This window comes from Eumetopias jubatus, unplaced genomic scaffold, assembly GCF_037043125.1.
Source record: "Eumetopias jubatus isolate StellerSeaLion01/CBP00866 unplaced genomic scaffold, mEumJub1_p1.0 scaffold_3, whole genome shotgun sequence".
NCBI lineage: Eukaryota > Metazoa > Chordata > Mammalia > Carnivora > Otariidae > Eumetopias > Eumetopias jubatus.
This window is the reverse complement of record NW_028274809.1, coordinates 34,179,468-34,201,877: the sequence shown is the minus strand read 5'-3', so window position 1 is coordinate 34,201,877 and position 22,410 is coordinate 34,179,468. Positions and strand designations below refer to the sequence as shown.

At 41.8% G+C, this 22,410-nt stretch overlaps 1 protein-coding gene across 3 annotated transcripts in view; it reads left to right on the top strand.

The window, feature by feature from the left end:
- CDK15 (cyclin dependent kinase 15) overlaps positions 1 to 22,410 on the top strand; it is a 75,593-nt gene that overhangs the window by 32,986 nt on the left and 20,197 nt on the right. For all 3 annotated transcript variants that reach the window (XM_028125448.1, XM_028125444.1, XM_028125438.1), the window contains exons 9-10: positions 6,091 to 6,184; positions 10,707 to 10,770. In XM_028125448.1, the coding sequence (XP_027981249.1) occupies positions 6,091 to 6,184; positions 10,707 to 10,770 (158 nt within the window). The remainder of the gene's footprint in view (positions 1 to 6,090; positions 6,185 to 10,706; positions 10,771 to 22,410) is intronic.

The window sequence follows — 22,410 nt, the reverse complement described above, 5'->3', positions numbered from 1 at the left end:
GTCTTACTTTTACAGGTGATCTCTCATTTTAGCTAGATGTTTTAAAGATTTTTTTTTTTGCCTTTATTATTATTATAGAGTTTTCACTTTAAGGTGTCTGGTGTGGGTTTCCTTTTACTTACCCTGCTTGGTATGTATTGTGCTTCTTCCAGTTACAAATCATGTCTTTAGTTGGTCATTTCTTTCTTGAATGTTGCCTCTATTCCCGTCTCTTTCTGGAGCTCCAATGAAAGATTATCAGACCATGTTTTCTTATTATCCACAGCTCTTATCCTCTCTTTCATATTTCCTGTCTCCTTAACTTTCTGTGCTGCCTTCTGCATTATTTCTTCAGTTCACCAACCAGTCCTTTAAGTCTGTCTTAAGCTACGTATCCCTCACATATACAAGATATACACAAATGTATATGATTTCATTGATAAGCGTTTCATGAATTTAACCATGAATAATAACACAAAATAGAAATTCAATTTTAAGTTAAAATTATTGTCACTGCTTATTCATTCCATTCTTATTATTGTTTTCCCAGTAAAACTCAAAAAGTAATACAAAAATAGAGCAATAGGCATCTTTCATTGAGTTTACTGTTATTTGTTTACTCTCTACATAATTGTCAGGTATCAGGTGTTTACACCACGATTATCTTCCCCCATGTTTTTTTCTTTTCAGAGTGGTAAAAGGGGAAGTGAGTAGGGAGAAGATTGCCAATTGACAAAGGAAGGAAAGGGGGGAAATCCTATTGTGCTAGGCCATGAAACCCCATAGGGTACAAGCTGAGTGCATTTTATTTATTTATTTATTTATTGGTTGGAGGGTGCAGAGGGAGAGGGAGAGAGAGAGAATCTTAAGCAGGCTCCATGCTGGGCTCAATCTCCCAACCCTGAGATCATGACCTGAGCCGAAATCCAGAGTCGGACACTTAACCGACTGAGCCACCCAGGTGCCCCAAACTGAGTGCATTTTAAGAGGCAGATGAACATGAGGGAGCATTAGAGCCTTCGTCTTAAAGAAACTAATGATACCATAGAGTGCCAGAGCCCCTCATTCACAGTGAACCCAGGTGACAGCAGTGTCAGTGGGGGCCCAGAGCAAACAGACTATGGAAAACAGACAAGTAGGACATACTGGTTATTCCCAGCACTTAATACCAATGCTCTCTCGTCTCCCATCATCGTTTCTTCTTTCTTTCTGCCACCTTTTCAAACCTGAAAAGATTCTATTAGCAACTTCAATGTTTTAGGCTAATTACACCATTTTGTTTTTGTTCTTTACCTTTTTGTATTGTGTTAAAATACACACAACATAAAATTTACCATTTTAACCATTTTACTTTTTTAAGATTTATTTATTTATTTTAGAGGGAGAGTATGAGTGAGGGGAGGGGGAGAGGGAGACAATCCTCAAGCAGACTCCCCACCGAGCGCAAAGCCTGACACAGGGCTCAATCCCACGACCCTGAAATCATGAGCCAAAATCAAGAGTCAGATACTTAACCAGCTGAGCCACCCACACACCCCGATTTTAAGCATTTTAAAATGTACAATTCAGTGGCGTTAAGTACATTCACATTGTAATATAACCATCGCCATTATCCATCTCCAAAACTTTTTGTCATCCCAAACTAAAACTCTGTACCCATTAAACAAAGACTCTCTATTACTCCCTTCCCCCAGCCCCTGCGAGCCACTATTCTAACTGCTGTCTCCATGAATCTAACTCTTCTAGGTACTTCATGTAAGTGCAGTCATAGAATATTTTTCTTCTATGTCTGGTTTATTTCACTTAGCATGATGTTTTCAAGATTCATCCGTGTTGGGGTAAACTGGGTTTTAAAGAAGGATTTATTTTGGCACACGACATGTACTATTCAAAACTGACTTCAGGCAGCTGCTGGTTTTAGGACTATGAAAAGTTGTTCCTGCCTGAGAGATTGCAGATTTTTCCTGCTGCAACTTCCAAATATAAAGAGTGGCCCAGGGAAAAGCAAATGGAAATGTCATGTCACTCTCATACGTTATGTTGTTCTGAATTAATTTCAACAGTGAAAAATGAAATACCGATCCATTTCTCCCAACAACATTTTTGTATGTTCTTTATACCTCTGAAAAACCTAAAACTCCTGAGATGGTTGATTTCCCCAGAGGTTGCCTAAGGAATTTGAAGAATCTTTTACTCTCTTAGGGAAGAATTTGTTCATGCTCAGAATAGAGGAGAAGTTAGGAAGAAAGCCAGAAGAAGTAAAAAACATATAAGTTGTTTCCTCTAACTTGACTGAAGAGCCACAGTTGGAGCAATAAAATGACCCAGTGCATCTCTCCTTTCAGGAAGGATTCACTGGTTGACCCCATTGGGTCTTTTTACCCTGCAGAGGAAGTTCCCCTTCATCTACACGGTCTGCCCCAAGGGTATCTCCACAGAGCAGAAATCCTCTGAGCAGCCTAAAGATAGGAAGGGGACGAAGAGGGGGTAAGAAGAGCCACAGGATGAAGATTTGAGAACAAAGCAGAGGAGTAGAAGGAAATCGGAGCTGGCTTCCTATCTGGACCTAAATGTTCAGAATATTTTATTTATTTATTTATTTAAATTTTATTTATTTATTTGAGAGAGAGAATGAGAGAGAGAGTGCACATAAGAGGGGGGAGGGTCAGAGGGAGAAGCAGACTCCCCGCCGAGCAGGGAGCCCAATGTGGGACTCCATCCCAGGACTCCGGGATCATGACCTGAGCCGAAGGCAGTTGCTTAACCAACTGAGCCACCCAGGCGCCCTGTTTACAATATTTTAAATGTTTGCTTAAGGCTAGGCTGGGAGTGGACAAAACAGACAATAGCCACTCAACTTGTTTACAAAGCAAATTAAAAAATACAATAGCTCTGAAGAACAAATGAAAAAAATCAGAAGACGAGTTGTATAGTTTTTAAAGAACAAAGCTTACGTCTAGAAAGCCTCTTTTGTTTTTCAAACTTAAATTGCACGGATTTATTTTCTTACCAATGCATTGATATTTATGGTACTTATGGGTATTCCAGGTACTGAAATATAATTGATTTAGGAATTTTGTTTGTCTTGCAAGTGTCCAAGTAAGCACATGGGCACCCACGTGTGTGTGCATACACAGACACACACAGACTATATATATATATATATATATATATATATATATATATGTGTGTGTGTGTATATAAATATTAAAAATATAAACAAGTAACCTTAGACTCTATATTTGTTAGGTGAGAAAGGTTTTAATCTACCCCTAGGTGAAACTTAAAAAGAAAGTCTCTTTCTAAGGCACCAACCATACAAATGCAAATGGAGAATTTCAACCAAATATTAGCGTATTGTTCTGCAACACAAACACCTTGTACTACTTGCATAATGGCCTGAATGTCTCCAATATTTTACATAATTCTGTACACTGTCCTAGGGGAGTAGAAGACAAAGGACACTGAGAAGTTGCTCACAAAGGGACTTCCTTCTTGGTTTCCTAAGGCCACTACTATGAAAAAGCAACAAGTTTTTCCCAAGCAATGAAAACCTTTTGAAGAGAGGAAAAAAGTGGACTGCAGGTTTAAACCTGGTAATGACCTTGGTTTTCAACCTTGTTTAAAATATACCATCAGGCCTTCTGGTGGCTTGTGAGCCCCTGGTGTTTCTGGTAGGTGTTAGGGTACTGAATGGAGGGTTGGCTCAAGTCTTCAAAAACCAGCACATGTCCATTTCTATTTCAGAGCAGTTAATATACAATTACATATATGTTTTACACACACACACATTTTTTCATTTCAAAATGAAGTGGTTTGAGACCTTTCAAGCACATACAGAGAAAGCAGTGGGTGGAGACCATTTGATGGCATTCACCAACTCGATTTCCTAGTTGGCTTATCTCATAATTGACCATTGCTAGCAATCAGGATGGTTTTTGACCATTTGACAGTTTTCTATTACTTTTATTCTCCTCCGTATATTGTTTAACTCCTACCTTTTATATCTGTTGCTTTAAAGACAAGAAACAAACAAACAAACAAAAAATGGATTTTTAAAATACAAGCTAGTGAGGAGATTTACAATGGCAATAATTCTAAAAATTCACCTCAAGATACTATTCGCCAGATTCTTAAGTTATATTTGTCTGATCAAAATTCTTATATCACATATCAAGATGTCTCTAACACATGAAAAATAATTAAAAAGTAAATATGGTGGCCACTGTATCCAAATTGGCTTTTTAAAAATTGCCAATAATGTGATATCTTTTATTTACATATGTGCAAAATTCTGAAAATTAAGCCAGTCGGTTATTTTAAATGCAAACCAAATAGTCATGAAAACAGTTTTTATCTTTTTTGACATAAGATACAATGATATTTCAATTTTCATTTTTTCTTTTTTTTAAGATTTTATTTATTTATTTATTTAAGAGGGAGAGAGAGCACTCATGAGTTGGGGGGGCGGGGCAGAGGGAGAGGGAGAAGCAGACTCCCCGCAGAGCAGGGAGCCGGATGCGGGGCTCAGTCCCAGGACCCTGGGATCATGACCTGAGCCGAAGGCAGACGCTTAACCGACTGAGCCACCCAGGCGCCCCTCAATTTTCTTTTTAATATAAATTCCATCCTCAAACCAGACACATTCTTAAACTTGTTTACCAAGAAATCTGCTTTCTCCTCCACAAGCAATTTAAAGTGAAATTAAATAGCATGTGTCTGCAATCTGATGGAAAAAATGAAAAGTTATCATATGTAATAAATACATATGAATAATATTAAAGACCGTATTTAAAATGAACTTGGTAATAAATTTTTAATAATATGATCATCTATAATAAAGTATTTTACTTAACTATCTTTCTTTATCATGCCACACAAGAAAATGTCAGGATGATTAAGGGAGTGTGCAAAATTATGTGTTTTAAGTGCAAAGAATTTGGAGTGAAAGGGTGGGACCGTGAGGGTAATCCGTCACCTGGACCACTTTTATCTCTCAAAAGACTTATATGAATAAAAATGTATGTATTATTAGCAAAATAAATCTTACCTCTTACTGTCCCTCAGGAATTACACTCCAGTTCGACCACAGAGGAAATAAATTTTATATTTCACCCATTTTGAGATGCCCACTCTCTGCTAAATAGGATACACCTTATAATCAGTAGCATTTTACAAGGCCATCAGCCAGGCTGCTGTTGGGACTGCAGGTACCATTGCACATGTGTGAACATCAAATGCCAGCCTCAAAGTTTGCAGAATGGTCGTCAGTGACTTGGAAGAAAGTCTTGCAGACAGGAGAGCTTTTTTTTCTTCTTTTTTAACTAGGAACCAAACGGTTATGGAGAGGGAGTGAATCAGACACGTTTAGTAACATTCTTTAAAGCAGGAGTCAAAAGTAGGTTAACTCTACGTAAATACAAGGTCAGCTTAGGAACCCAGGACCGATGACTCTTAGTTTTCTTATGGATTATTTTAAGAAATGCTGCATCATCAAACTCCTGATATAGAAGATGATCCCATGGATAAAAACAGACATCAAAGAGTCTGAGTCAAATGCTAATGTAAAAAAGTTTTGGGAGCACCCAAACCAATTTATTTCACTTAATGTTCCATTTGTTGCATGTACAAGTATGATATGTGGTAAAATAATCTGTCTAATTAAATTTATAATAGCCCTTTCAATAGCTATAAAAGGAACATTCTGATTGTGTCATGGTTTAACTTGCAGGAGTTTTTCTTCTTAATAAATTATTTACACTAAGGGTGCCTCTTACAATGAATGATAGCATCTTAGATTCCGTGAAAGAGAGCATTCAATTTGGAGGTTCAGTACTTTCGCTTCTCTCATAAAATGGATAATGAACTTGAATGAGCCGAAATGTTTGCTATCTTTACTGTGTTCCTAAACGCTGGTTGCATATCATTTTAACTAAAAGCTGCAGGCTGTTCTTTTCTTTTTCTTTTTTTCTTTCCCAAGACTTTTAATAGCATGTGGCCCCTATTTAACACCCCCCCCAAATATTTACTGGGAGGAGAAATACTAGTGGTTCACTTTCACATGTATTGTTTCCTTGAACGTGTCGGGCTGACTCTTGTTTCCTTTGCTAGGGGCGCAGGCTGCATCTTTATTGAAATGTTCCAGGGTCAACCTTTGTTTCCTGGGGTTTCCAACATCCTTGAACAGCTGGAGAAGATCTGGGAGGTAAGAGGAGAATTCCTCTGAGGAAGAAGAAATACCTACTTTTCAAACTTTGAACCAAATTGGCTTTAGAGGCTATGAAGTAGTCCATCTGTTTTGAGATTTTATGCTGTGTATTAAGGCTGCGGAAACCGGGGTATTTGCCACAGGTATAAACACCCTGGGAATGAAGGCGGGGTCAGGAAACCGTCTGTTGCCCCGTAGCGGCCCCTGAATCCACCTGCTCCCTGTCACAATTTTCTCAACCTCCCAGGGCAATTTCTGCCGTTACTGCGCAAGCACGTCTCCGCCTCACCACCCTCAGCTCTAACTCTATCATATATTTGGCCCTGGGTCCTTGTCAACTGAAGATGAGACACTAAATTTCCACAGAACTCTGATTAAACAAAGGCTTACCGTGTCAGTGTGAGAGAAGCATACTATTTATCATGCTCTTCCAAAACCACATCCCTAGGGTGTGAACGTGCTTTTCTGTGTGGTTCCCTTTCTGGACTCACTATCCCTACCTCATTTGAAGATTTTATTTATTTATGTGTCAGGGAGAGAGAGAGAGAGAGAGAGCAAGCACAAGCCGGGGGAGTGGGAGAGGGAGAAGCAGGCTTCCCGCGGAGCAGGGAGCCGGATGCAGGGCTCGATCCCAGGACCCTGTGCTGAAGGCAGATGGTTAACGGACCGAGCCACCCAGGGATCCCCTATCCCTGCCTCTTTTGTGCCATGATGTACTTCTTTCCTTCCTCTTTGTAGCTTATGTTGCACGTACTACAGTCATGTGTATATTTTACTTTTTTTGGTGATTTTTTTCCATTGTGGTAAAATATACATAAAATTTACTGTCGAACCATTTTCAAGTATATGCTACATTAAGTACATTCACCTTGTTGTGCAACCATCACCACCATCCAGTTCCAAAACTTTTTCATCACCTGAAGCAGAAGTTCTGTACCCATGAAATATGAACTCCCCATCTTCCTTCCTTCCAGCCCCTGATAAGCTCTCATCAACTCCCTGACTCTATGAATTTGCCTATCCCTGGTATCACATATTAGTGGAATTCTGTAGTATTTCTCCTCTGTGTCTGGCTTATTTCACTTATATTTTAAAGGTTCATCCATGTTGTAGTGTGTGTCAAAGTGCTTTAAACTACACTGTTGTTATCCTGGATCCTGCTCCCTTTCAAGTTTGCTTGCTTGCTTCTGGAGCGTTCTTGCTAAGAGCCTCTGATAAGGGGTTTCTTGGGAGATATGGCCAGAGTGGGGGTTTTCTGTGTTGGTGAGGAAATTCGTCTTCTCTGGAACTCCTTTACAATTATGAGGCAGAAACACAGTTTTGTTAACACAACCACAGTTCCAAACTCTGAGGACAAAGTGAGAGCACGTCACTACATTCAGCGGTGTGTTATCTTTTATACTATTACAGTTCAAGCAGGGTAGAAACTTCAGCATTACAGACCAATCCTGAGTTAGTGTTTCATTAAACATGTTCTACACAGATGAAAATAGGAAAGCTATTTTGGGTTCTATGATATTTGATGTAGGAATTGCCTCTTTGAAAGCAATGGGTCCATTCTACTCTCCCAACCTTTAACCATAACTGTTATTTACATTTATCCTGAGATCTCACTCTTAGGAATGAAGACATAATGAGAAATCCTGAATCTTTATTTTACCATCTTTCTAAAATGCCTGTGTGTGTGTGTGTGTGTGTGTGTGTGTCTGTGTGTGTGTGTGTCTGTGTTTTCATCTGAATAACTGTCACGTCTTTCTGATCAATTTTTTAGAAATCTAATTCTTGTAGTGTTTTTTAGCAAATAATCCCAGATGCAGTTCTAAAACCAGAATAAAATAAACTATGCAGACTTTAAATCCATTAATCAAAATGCCTTTGGTTTCCTTTCCAACAAAGGCAGAAAACAGCCCTGTGCAGCCCACTGTGATTTCAAACATAGCACTCACTATCTGCCTTCTAAAAGCCTTCAGGGAGAGAGTAGATCAACAATTTTTGGTTTTCAGTTTCCCAGATAGTGAAGTGGAGATTTGGTAATTTTCTCAAGTGAAAATGAATTCAATAACTTCCAGATAGAAACTGAGCATCAAATTGCCAAATAAAGGATATTGGATTTTTATTTAAACGTTAAAAATCTCAAGCTTAAAGATTTCAGTATAATATTTAAAAATGTTTGGTATCCATTTTGTTGGCTTTATTTAAACATAATACAAAGTAACCAATAATTCTAGTAACTATCACCTTAGAGAACATATGGATGTGGTCGCTATTTATTTCCTTTGTTGCTTTTTCTTTATTACCTTTGCTACATTTTCACTGTGCTTCGCCAGCCACCAGAAGACATATGGGTGCCTGTGAATCCCTTGTTTACGTGCACATCTGTACAAATACAGAAGATAGTAGGTTGAAAAAGAAGAATCAGCTTCCTATCCTCTGGCCCTCTCCCACAAAAGACGAATTAGTCCAGTTGGTTTTTCAAAATGGATCCCAGGATTCTTAGTGTTCCCTCAGGCTCAGGGTGGTTGACAGGAAAAGCCTATAATCCTCTCAGTAGCTTTTCAGTTTGTTTAGGGAATGGATCAAAGAAAAATTTTCCTGGGTGGCATGATTTTTTTATTGTATGAGAGAAAATAGTACTTCAGGGTCTTTTGTTTGAGGACAATCTTAGCGGGCACCACAAAATGTACCCCTCAGTCAGCGTCCTAGTCAGCAAGCTGGTAGACATTAAGATTCTGGATTCTTGGGGTGCCTAGGTGGCTCAGTTGGTTAAGCGACTGCCTTCAGCTCAGGTCATGATCCCGGAGTCCCGGGATCGAGTCCCGCATCGGGCTCCCGGCTCGGCGGGGAGCCTGCTTCTCCCTCTGACCTTCTCCCCTCTCATGCTGTTTCTCTCTCTCTCTCTCTCTCTCTCTCAAATAAATAAATAAAATCTTTAAAAAAAAAGATTCTGGATTCTTCATTGATTATTATTAGTCATTGTTGGGCAGTTGACTTCCTGCCATAACAATTGGGCTGGCATCTATATCCAGCATTTTGCAGTTATTAGATTCTTTCTATGAGAGACACTTCTAAAAAGAGTTATGTTGAGAGATGCTTCTAAGAAGAGTTATATTGTATAGTGGTGTAGTGAAAGCTACTAGTATTTCGCTAATATTTCACAGAAACCATGCTATTCTAGCTCCCAGATATAACTGACATTGGACTTTTATGGTTATAGTAAAAGAATGGTAAAATGATGTCTACAAAAGAACTCGAAGTAAAAGCACCATTCTAGATCAGAAGTGTTTTGACTTTGTACTCCAAAAGACTTTTATTTTCATATTAATTACAAACTGGAGCTTCCATTTGGTAATCCACAGTATAAGTGAGCTCTCTCTCAAGTGATGCTGTTACTTTTACAGTCCACCAGTTAAAAGCCAAATACTATTTTCCAAGCTGCAGGGCCACCAAAGAAACAGGATGAGATGAATTTGGTAGGAAGGACTAGAGTTAGGTTTGGCATCATTTTTGGCTAAAATTCCACTGTCTAAAGGTCAGTAATTTGAATCCTTTTTAATTTGAGCACATTGGGGAACAGCTGAATCTCATGCTGAGGCATAATTCAGGCTACGTTCTTGTGTGTGTGTGTGTGTGTGTGTGTGTGTGTGTGTGTGTGTGTGTGTGTGTATTTAATCTAATGTAAGGCAGAGGGACAGTCACCCCTACCTCTTTGTATCCCCGACCCCCAAAATAGCACCATGTTATATGGTGACCATGCCACAGAGATTTAGTGATGAGACTATGACTTTAAGCAAGGCTATATGATCTGCCTCAGAATAACAAGTGAGTTAGTGAAGACACAGGCTCAGGATCTGTATTTGGGTCCTCCTGAGAAACAGAACCAGTAGGATATATAGAGATACCTAAGAGGAGATTTATTATGGGAATTGGCTCGTGTGATTATGGAGGCTGAGATCTGCTGTCTGCAAGCCGGAGAACCAGTGTAATTCAGTCTGAGGCCAAAGGCCTGAGACCTGAGGGGATGCTGGTGTAAGTCCCAGAGTCTGAAGGCCAGAGAACCAGCAGCTCCAATGTCTGAGGGCAGGAGATGGATGTCCCAACTGAAGAAGAGAGACAGGGAATTTGCCCTTCTTCCACCTTTTTGTCCTATATGGGCCCTCAATCAATTGGGTGATGCCTGCCCACACTGGAGAGGGCATATCTCTCTACTCAGTCTACTGATTCAAATACTAATCTCTTCCAGAAACATCCCCATAGACACACCCCAAAATAATATCTTACCAGCTATCTGGGCATCTCTATTCCCAGTCAAGTTGGCACAGAAAGTTAACCATCACAGGACTGTAAGAATATACTGCAGTTTTGTCCATGAAGCTACAAACGTAGGAAACGCTAAAGTTTCTTTCATGTGTGTATCAGCTAGCATAATGTGGTGTGTATAATGAATTCTTCCCTGTTCCTCCCAATCTGTCCTTCATGTCTCCCGCCTCAGCTTTCTTTGTCTTTCTTTGGCTTTGTATAGGTGTTGGGAGTCCCTACAGAGGATACCTGGCCTGGAGTTTCCAAGCTACCTAACTACAATCCAGGTAACATCTACTTGAGCTTCTGAATGCTCTGAAAATTAGCAATGTGAAGGCATTTGCCACACAGTTACGGTGCCCTTCTTTTATTGTTAACTCAACAGTGAAGATAGGTCTAGATGAATTTTTAGATTCGTGTATTCCCTGCTAACCCTTTTACGAGAAGGACACTGAATGGTTGAGGTTAGATCAGTTCCCCAACTCTGTACAACAGCAATAGCAAAGCTGCAGAAGAATTTGGAATGACTATAACTGTGGATTCCAAATCCATTTCCAAATATTAAATGGCTCAAAAGACTTTTGAGCCCCATGACTATTATTGACTTTATTTGCTGGTTATTGTACCTCATAAAATATAAAAAGAAAGCTGATACAACAGAGGGGAAGTACAGGCTCATTAGACCTAGGACAGGCCAAGTAAGATGTCTCTAGATTACAGAAGAGTCCATCCATTGTCTCTGGACCTAACACTTGGTCATGCTCATCACCCATTTGTTCCTCCAAGACTGGCTCCTGGGAATGGATTTGGAAGTGTTGGACATGTTGCCCATGGGGGAAGTCTTTGAGAAATAGTCCTAAGGCCATGTCAGAGAGATCAGATTACCTAGTAGTCACTTCAAGGATGTTGAGCCAGAAGAAGAGATAAGCAGGGAGCTACAGGATGAAGGACTGTATCAGAGGCTGGGGGAGCAAGTGATGGCCATACCAAAGCTGGACTCTTGCTGGCAGGATTAAAGGGGAGGTAGATGTGAACAGATAAGGACAAGATTGGGGTGATTATGACTGAAGTCAGATTTTCTAGTTCTCATACTGACCCATCACTAAATATGGACCTTCCCCAAATTGTTGTCATTACTAAATTTGGTATGAGATTATCCTAGAAGGGTCTCATGAGAGCAAGAAATTGTAGGAAGATTTAAAAGGCAATTAAAGAGGATAACAAAAGAGATAAGAGGCCAGGGATTTTTTTTTTTCCTCTTTACTCCCGCATATAATACCTTTGCTCAAACAGCTATACATAGGGATCAGGCATCTTGAACCCACCAGGATTATGAAAACCCAATAGCAAGCTAAAGTCATTTCAGCTGCCTTATGAAAGATCATATGCATTGCTAAATGGCCTTAGTGTCATTTAAAATAATTTACCATTTCTAACTATTTTGTTCGAGTGTAGCACCTGAGAAAAATGCCACTTTGGCCACAAGGCTTGGAATAGTACCTTTTCCTTTTGGTCTGAAACAGAAAAAAGAACAGGCCACTTGTAGAGACCATGGTCTAGTCTGTAATAGTTTTATCTCCAGCTGTCATGGTCTCTAGGAGAACCTGGTTCTATTTTCCCACCCTGCCCATCTATACCTCTCCCTACCCACCTTCCTCTCCAGATGAAAATGGAACCCCTCAGCTTCCTACCATGGATGCAAGCAGAAGTTTAGGGTCACAGATGGGCTGTAGAAAACAATTTGGATGGTGTTGATACAAATCTGCTATGGTGAGCATATGCTGTTCCTCCAAACTTCAAACGTTTGGGTTTCAAGTTGGTTCAGGCGAATAAGCAGTGATCCTTAACAGGGAATGCCTTGGTGAGAACAATAATGATGGAAACTTGGTCAAAAGGCTTCCCTGCCAGATTCTGCACTAAATAAGAAAACTGGGTTCCAATAAAACAGTGAGAAATTTGTTGCATTTTTCATTTTGCTGTCATTTCAAAGTAATGTGCAATTTTTTATTTATGAAGAGAATTCTCCAGGCCCAACATCAATAGCGTTCATATTCTGCATTGTTTTTCTAGTAGGGATTTAATTTAATTCAAATAAGTAAAAAACATTTTGAACACCTACTATCTGCCAGGTGCTAGATTATGTATTGGGTCTGCACAGACAGATCTGGTACATTCTTCAATGTCTGAGAGCTTGGGTTTGTATTCATTCATCCACACTCTTTCACCAGCTCTCCTTATTGCGGCGGGGGGGCGGGGGGGAATGATCATTTGTGAGCCCCGCTTCCATGGGCTTGGGCAGTGTGTAGCTGTGGGCCAAGCTAAGCTTATGAAAGAAAGAGAATTGTAACTCTTCCTTAGCTACAAGGAAGATGTCTAACTCTGGATCTATAAATCTTCAGCGTGGGGTCAGTACTACTGATAACTCAATCATAAGGACTGTGTTTTAAAAGGGCCATCATCTGTGTTCTAGGACCATCCCCTTATGTCGATCGAGAAGTCCCTTTGAACCACCCCCCGCCCACCCCCCATCACTGAGCTGCTGCTCCCCAACGTTTGAACTCCAGGGATTAAGAGAAAAGAAGAGGGGATGGGAGTCAGAAAAATATCACAGAGGAGAATAGTAACACCATTCTGGATGAGACTTCCATTGTTTTCCTTTTCATTCAGTAGTAGTAAGAGTTCCCAAACTTTGAATTTAGCCATATACTAATTTGAGGGAGACGAGAGCTGAAAACTTGGGAAAACCATCCAATGTCCATCAATGCCTACTCTACCCTTTCCCAGACCTTGTCTGGACTATGTCTATGAGGGGAACACAGTTTCTGTTTGTACAGGCTTAAAAAAACACCTGGTGCTGACCCACCTGGACAGGTTTCTCTGGCCAATTTACCTGTTTTCTTGGGGCACTGATGAGCAGGGTTGTAGGTTTTCTAGCCATCAATTCAGACTCTTGTGCCTGATTAAATCTGGGCAAGGGAAAAGAGGTATACAATTTTAGACACTGGGCTTCCTTTCCTTCTCTCTTTCTTTTTCTCTTCCTTCCTTCCTTCCTTCCTTCCTTCCTTCCTTCCCTCCTCCTACCCACCCATCCCCCCCCACTTTAAGCAAGCTGGCTGAGAACTCTGTGTCCTCTACTTCAAAGGGCCAGTTGTCTTATTTTGATGTGGGCAGATTGAGAAGTAGGCTTTGAAAAGTAGGCTTTTTTTTGTTTAATCTTTTCTCCTGGGATAGCTTTCAGAGCAATATATCCAAGTGTCAGTAAGGGGGTTCTGACGAGCACAGATTCCCAGACTCTCAGCAGGATCATTCTCTAACAGAAATATAAAAGTGAAATATTAAAAACCCTGGAACGTGAACTCCATCTGCATGGTAGCCAGTGGCTTGCCTGCTTGCACCATGGGAAAAAAAGATCTTGAAAAAAGAGGGAGGAGAGAAAAAGTGCTTTGAGTACGAGGTTTACAGGTTTAGTAGAGCATAGTAACATCCCCTCAAAGAAGTGGGTGTTGCTCTGTGACCCCCCAAAATGCTCTGCCTTTGACTCAGCCGCCAGAACACTCACCCTCCCCAGGCAAAACACCTCCTTTTCACATGCTAACTGAGGCGCCTGTGATTGGCTGAACAATAAACTGGTCACACTTGCTAAAGGCCTGCCATCTCTCACACAATTAGCCAAGACACATTAATCAAACTGGCAGTGAACTGGGGCTGTGCTGGCCTCTGGGGGAGGAGGGGCTGTTGGCGTGCGTTTTGGTGATCCTTAATAAGAGTCCATAGGAAGCAATAATAAAGAGCAACATGCTGGAGGGGATTCTACTAACAGAAAGCCTGAAAAGGTTAAAGCCCCAGCTCATGCCATATCTGGGATGTGCTAGGTTTATGGCAGAGAGGATCCCAGAAGCTTAAAGCAGACTGGATATTGGTCTTGGCTAAAATCTGCTCATGCAAGACAGTAGTGTGAATTTAAAGGGTGGACCCCTATAGACAATTTTACAAAGTTCCCTGGCCCTCTTAGCTTCCTCTCCTGCCTCCCCCCTCCCCAAAAATGCACTCGGGAGTCCCTCCCCTTTTGAGCCTCCAGCACTTCGAATCCAACTAAAACCAACAGGAATAAAGCATATATAAGAAGTGGAGAACCATTTAGAATCAATTAAGAGAAAATATTAACTGGCAGGGTATTGGTCCTAAACTAAGTATTTGGAGGACATAAAAAAGAGTTAATTTTGAAAGAGAAAAAAAAAATAAGCCAACATTTGTACTTTCAGTGGTAATATCTTCCTTCTTTTCTTTTCCGAATTCCCTTTAAATAGATTTTCCAATGGCAATATAGAGCTAATACGATCCTACCTTAGAGACCAGTTTGCTACAGAATCATGTAAGGCTTTTAGGAGCACCAACTAAATATTTAGACGTTTCTCAGTGAAAGTAAACGGAGCCCTTATTCCTCTGGAGGTTGTCCAGTCACCATCTCATTAGATGCAAAGATCCTGTGATAAAGAAAAACTTTTTGTGTGTGTGTGCCCACAGGATTGCAGCCCAGTTGTGGTTTGTAATGTGTCATTGATTGTTTCATCCAACTCTTTTTGCTCCAATGAAAGGGTCTGCCGTGGCTCTGTTTGCTTCCTTAAACACGGGTTTTGAAAGCGCTCATGCTGTGTGAGCTCAAATCCTAGCATTAATGTACTGCTGGGTTCATTTCACTACGCTCAAAAGCGCTGAGTTTAAATCCCTCTCAATTCCATTTGAGGCACCAGAAGACTTTATCCTTCTCCACTAATGGTTCCAAGTTTACATCTAGATACTGGGGGTCAAGGACAGGAGAGGATTTAGAAATAACAGTGCATGACATTAGTCAATGCATTTGCCAAATTGGCAATTAGTTCCTGATGTGCGTGCAAAGCATTTTATTCCTGTCTCTTTGATGCTTGTTCCCATTGAGAAGGGAATAGAGTCCACAGAGGCCTGCAGACTTTTAAAGAAATATCTGCTGAAAATCATGCCTGATTTGTGACATGAGCTCAGCTGCAGGGAAGCATCCGGGATTATCCTGGTTCTTTCAGCCCCGGGAAAGAACCCTGCACATGGAAAGATTTTCCACTGGAGGAACTTAGTGGAAATCAAAAGGCAGAAAAGCAGCACTAAAAGCCCTGCAGGGACCCAGAATCCGATGTACTAGAAACCATAGGCAAACGGATCCTGCTGACGCCCAGTCATCTTCAGGATGCCTGCTTTTTCAACTCTTGACCACCAGGTGGAAGCAAGAAATAACGGGCGTGGAATACAGACATTACATTATAGCAATCTCACCTTAGACTCGGAATGTTCTTTTGACCTGAGATCCAGTGTGAGAGCTTCACTTCGTCTGACACCGCTATGGGACAGCTGATGATTGCGATCTAAAACGATCCTTGTCCCTACTGGGGTGGCAAAGAGCTACCACGCTTTGGGCTCAAAGGGTTCTGAGTGTGTCTTTGTGTGTTTGCTGTGAGCACGATGTAAGATCTGCATCAGCATCCCCTGTGTCACACGAGCTGTTAGCCGAGGGAGGTATGCGGTGGGCTCAACAGGGAAAACAACGGATAAGAGAGGTTTTAATTATGGACATCAGCACCGCACAAAATGGCAAGTCGAAGCTCCACCTTTTACTACCTGGGGCACTTGAGGAAGTACCCTAATCTGCAAAATGGGAGCAATCCTGTCATTTTAAGTGTTTCCATGCCCCAGGCACAGAACACACATAATTGCTGCTTCTTGCTACTGCCTGCGGTGTTAGGCATGAGGAAGCAGGTTTCCTCTCAGGTCCACCCGGAGGCATTTCCTAGCTGGGAGAGGAGTCAACGCCTGGCCAAACCTGGTTCTCCTTGCATTAGCCATGCTGCATCCCTCAGTCTCATTTTGCAGGGTGGTTCTGAGAAATAAATGAAATCATTGAACCTTAATCTGCCAAGGTGCCTAACTTCTAGTAGGTGCACACAGTAAGTTAGTTCCCGTTGTTTCGCCCAGTATGGAAGTTCATTCGGTGGTTCGGTGACTTGCCAGGGTTCCGACTCAAGGCAGGTGTGTGAGAATTGAAGTTGTGCCTGTTTTGTTTTTTTTTTTTAAGATTTATTTATTTGAGAGAGAAAGAGAGAGCAGGGGGAGGGGCAGAGGGAGAGAATCTTCAAGCAGATTCCCCACTGAGCAAGGAGCTCCATCTCACCACCCCATGAGATTGTGACCTGTGCCAAAACCAGTCGGATGCTTAACCGACTGCGCCCCACGAAGTTATGCCTGTATTTAATGTTGAGCTCCCTTAGAATTCTCGATTCTTTGATGTTAGGCACATGTCCCTGTGCTAGAACTGACTTCTGTTTGCTTGCTTGGGCCTAAACTTTGCCTGAATTCACTGTCCCTAAGAGCAGACCCTCAGTTTTCCAATTTCTACCCAAGTCAGTGTGAGCACCTGTTAAGGCTCTCTCTTCTGATGAAGGCTCCATTCTGTACACCCCCCGCCCCACTTAAAATGCTGTGAGAAGCCTGCCCACTATGACATGGTCTCTTCCCTGGCAGAGTGTCTACATGCTACATAATGGGTGGCCAATAAAAGCTACTAAATCACAGAAGACATCAGTGTTATCTTTGTTGATTTCACCCCAAGCCTGGCATGGTAGCAACAGTGCTAAAGATTTCTACAGAGCAACCTTGACCACTTCTAGGGTTTCTAGTAATTGATACATGTCCCCTAACTTGCACATAGTAGCGAGCCAATACCTATCTATTAAATGAAATCAGTGACCAGGAGTTAGAAAACGTGCAATTCTACTTCTAATCACACCGTCTTAGGTCTCTAATAATCCTTGTTCTGCTCACTTGGCCGAGAAAGTACATGTAAGTTATTAGTCACCTTATTTCTGGATAATAATAACTCCTGTCGACTGAGCACTAGCTTGAGTTAGGCACTTTACCTACAGTATTTTACTTTGATTCACAGCAGCCCTATCAGATAGGGACAGTGTTATCATCCCTACTTTACAGATGAGAACACTGATGCTCAGGAAGCCTAGGGTCACCTAGCCAGGAAGGGGGTGCTCCAGAATAGCTAGACCTGTTGGATTTCAAGGTGATGCTCACAGCTGCATCCACCTTACTTTCCAGCTACTGAAGAGCAAATATGATGACAGTATGGTAATAAAACAATGCCCTAGAGTGGGGAGCAGCTAAAAATGAACTCTCCAAGTTCATTTCCAAATGACTATGCCCTTCTAACTAGACTTGGTTTTAGAGTCTGTGAGCTTGGGGACATGTTTTTGGAATGTAATGTGAGGGGAGTCCCCATCCTGGGACCCTGGCAGCCCTGGCTTGCCAGAGCTAATGTGTGAACCCTGATTGGGCTCATTACTTTTGCACTTCTGCAAGGCTGCAGAAAGCTCCTGGGGAGTTACTATTAACATCTTTATTAACCCGTCCCCCAAATCCGTCAGTGCAATTCATTTAGATACACAGCCTACTTTGATCTTCATTAATAGTTTCTTCTAGTTTCTACATTTATTTTTAGTTTTCTCATCTTTAATTTATTTGGTGGCAGTTATTAGTTTTTATTGAGGCGGACTAGATGATCTTAAAGTAGTTAAGATTAGGAAAAATTGCAAATGAGTGAAAGCAGGTAAAAAAAAAATCTTTTTTAAAGTAAAACCTGGGACGCCTGGGTGGCTCAGTCGTTAAGCATCTGCCTTCCTCTCAGGTCATGATTCCAGGGGCCTGGGATCAAGTCCAACATCAGGCTCCCTGCTCAGTGGGGAGCCTGCTTCTCCCTCTCTGCCTGCCGCTCCCCCTGCTTTGTGCTCTCTCTCTCTGACAAATAAATAAAAATAAAATCCTTAAAAAAATAAGATAAAATAAAAAAATAAAGTAAAACCCTACTAGATTCCTTTCCAGTTCAAGAAAAGGAGCCTTAAGATTCCAAATATCATGGAAATGGCTCCACCTGTAGGCCCCTCCCCCACCTTCACAGCCAGTGCCCAGTTGCACCCACCTCTGTAAGGCACAGGGCAAGACACGCCAAGCAGGCTCTCTTGGGGTACTTTTACCTTTCAAGGATAAAGTTTAGTAAATTTATTTCACTTTTATTTTGTATCCAAGCATCAATTTTTCATTCATTTAACAAATATTTATGAATGCTAGGTGCTGGGGACTAGGAGATTAAAAAATAAATAAGACATCGATACCTGCCTTCAAAGAATGCAGTCTGGAGGGGAAAAATATAAATTATACAACGTGGAAAGTATTATAATAGCAGCATCCCTTGGGGGCCTCTGGGAACACTAAGAAAAAAAGCCCCCCTTAGTTTGGGGAATTTAGGGACTGTTTGAGAGAGACAGAGCTGGGTCTCAAAGATGACTAAGTGGGCTTTCTCCAGGTGAGCAAGAGGGGGAAGACATTCCAGACAAAAGAACTTGACACTAAGGAACAAGAAAGCAGGTTTACTTGATATTGTATCAACCAGGTAAATTGCTCAAGGAAGCCAGAATGTTAGCTTTGTGGTGGTACATTGCTGGAGGTTAACCTGGAAGGGTAGATGGGGACCAGATTGGGAAATGCTCTGTAGTCATCCTAAGGATTTGGACTTTGACCAATAAGCAAAGAGAAGGCATTGGAAAATTTTTAACAGGGAAGTGAAATGGCAGGATTTAAATTTAAAAATTGCTGGGAATACTATATGTAGAATTAAATTGGCAGTGTATCCGAACCCAAGTCCATCTGCCCCATGCACAGCAGGTATGCAGCAAGGAGATCAGAAGCAATGTGGCCATGATTTAGATTCTAGAAGACAAATACTAAGTCTCAACTAGAGCAGTGGCAATGGAGAAGGAATGGAGGGGACAGACCTAAACCGCACCTAGGTGGTTAGAGTCAAGGGGGGGTTGTAACTGATGGGATTCAAGTTGTGCGGGAGGAACCGATGGATCTCCGGTGGGTGAATGGGAGGGCCATTCACTGGCACAGAAAAGAAAGGGGGAAGGATAGGTTTGTGGGGAAAGTGAGGAGTACACGATTGGAACATTTTGAGACTATGATACCTATGGGACCACCAAATGAAGATATCTAAAAAGCAGTCAGAAATACAAGCCCGTGATTATAAGGGTCCAGTGTAAAAATACAAAATTGGAAGTAACCTGATTAAAGAGGTATTTGAAGCCCCCGTGTGAATTCAGTTACCCAAGGGAAAATGTGAAGAGAAAGACTACGATCAGGGCGCCGGGGTGGCTCAGTGGGCTAAGCGGCTGCCTTCAGCTCCGGTCGTGATCCCAGGGTCCTGGGATCGAGCCCCACATCGGGCTCCCTGCTCGGTGAGGAGCCTGCTTCTCCCTCTCCTGCTCCCCCTGCTTGTGCTCCCTCTCTCGCTGTCAAATTAATTAATTAATTAATTAGTTAATTTAAAAAAAAAGACTAGGCTAGAACCCTGGGGCACCAGTCCTGAAAGGTCAGGCAGAGGGAAAGGGGTCTTTGGAGGCTAAGAAGGAAGAGCCAGAGGGGCTGGAGAAGACAAGGAGATGATAGTAATCATAATACCATGAATATCATATGGCCATAAGCTCGTTGGGGGACGGGCAATACCATGTCTGTGTCGGCCCAGTGCTGAGCACACGTGACAGCTCTTAAATATTTGTGGAGACCACAGGGAAGTGGTAAATGTTGTCACCTGATGCATCATCAAACACCATACACACCAAATGCATGATCAAGCTATAGCTCGGGGCACCTGGCCGGTTCAGTTTGTAGAGCGCGTGACTCTCGTTCTCAGGGTTATAAGTTCGAGCCCCACATTGGGTGCAGAGATTACTTCATAAAATCTTAAAAAAAAAAAAGCTATAGCTCAAACATCCTTTGTGGGGGTGGACAGATTGTTAAACATGGTACTCCCCCCACCCCCTGCCCCCTGGAGACAAGCGAGAGATTTCTGATTATGCCCATTCCCTTCACCTTCTCCACCCACCAGGAGCAAGGTCTGGCCTCCCCTTCCTCTGCAGAGACCATTACCTTAGAAAGAGGCTTCAGAGGATGGAATATTTTCTTAGAATCCACAGAAAGTTTTGAGGCAGGGTTAGAAAAGTGATAAGCTACAAACGTGAGTTGGAGTGCCAGGTTCAAACGCCAAGGCGCGTACTTCGGGGGAGCACTGGCTTTCAGCATCCTGATGATGGCAGCCAAAAAGAATCTACAGCCTGGTAAAGCACCAGAAGAGCCAAGCTTAGACTTCTTGAGCCAAAGACTGAGGAAGTCCACGGCTGTGAGGGCGTTGAGTGTGGTTAAGTTGTGGGGAGGGGGCGGGGAGTAGAAGAGCTACAAATTTTTGCAGTGCAGTTTTAAAGTTACTGCCTGAGATAGTGAAATAAGGCTAACAACATTATCAACTATTTAAATATATGGTATCTCAAGAATGCATTGTATTTGGGAAATTCCAGAGGTGTAGTTCAGTAGGCTGCATTATAAGATAACCTTAGGGTGATTGTGGTAAGACTATAGAAACCAGAAAATGTTTTACCTTGAGCTAAGACTCAAGATGGTTCTGGTGATGTTTTATCAATCAACCAGCAAATCTCTGTTGACTTGGATCTGTTGTAAATGAGCTTTCTTATTTCACTTATGAAGTGAGACTTATGAAAAAATGCATTATTTTAGTATGGGAGCCACACTTCTGCCCTCATTTTAATTTTATTCCATTTAGTTCGGAAATTACTATGTTCGGCTTTTTAAGTTTCCTTTTGCAACTTCACTATTCCTACCTCAAATTCCAGTTGAATTCAAATGAGAACTCTTTTAAAAAGAAAGGCAGAAGGAGATGGAGAAAAATTCGGTCTATTGATTCACCATCATTTTTGGAAAGAGAAGGTAAATAAGCTACCTAGAGCCCTGTTCTCTCTGAGGCTCCTGAAGCCAGAGAAACAAACACCTCTTGAAATGGTGCTGTGGAAACCGCCTATCTGTGGATCTTTCTCTCATTGATCACTTGCAGCTTAACTACTGGGAAAAATCAATGGGAGAGAGGCAAGGTCATCCGGCATCAGGTTATCTGCAGGAGCGGGGGAGGGCCGACCACAAACAAGCACAAACAGCAGCCTGACTCTGCCCTGGGCCCATCAATCCCTCCATCTGATCTAATGTAGCTACAAACCAGATGGTGGAAGACACAGTCTGGCAAGACATGGAGCCCCAAGTTCAATGTCGTTACACTGCCTCCTGGGACAACTCCTACAGGTCACCCTTTAATGGCAGAATTCCTGAGGACTGATCTTTCCCTTGTCATGCCTCCTCCTTCACCTCCTTGAAAACATAAGTATGCATCAGACACTCTGTTCTGCAATTTTTATATATGTTGATTGGTTGAATTTTCACAACTAGCTCACTTGAGGCAATGGGCCCCAGAGAAGTGTGTGGAAGTCACTTATGAGTGGTCGACCCTACCCTCCTTGCGAGACCAGCACTTTCTGCCTCATTTGGCACCACACCAGAAATATCTGGAGATTATTAAGAACAATAATGACAATACAAAGACAGGCTAATGCTGGGCTGTCCCCAGGCTCACCGAATCAGACTCTGCAGGGTGGGGCCAAGACTTCCTTTCCGTTCAAAACTCTCCCAGGTGATGCTAATATGCAGCTTGGCTTGAGAACCACTGTGTTAGACCACGCTGCCTCTTCAAAGTGAGAGATGAAAACAAGGAAAAAAAAAGAAAAAGGATTAAGACTAACATTTGTCAAGCCCCTACTATATACCAAATGCTTCATTTTATCTAATCCTCCCAAGCAACTAGAAAAGCATTCCCATTTTACAGATTTGTAACTTCCGAGTTACTAAACCAGAGAGGTTAATTTCCCCCAAATCTCAGAGCTCACAAGTGGCAGAAGGGAGATTTGAACCTGGGCCCCTGTTCGTGTTACTCTAGCACGCAG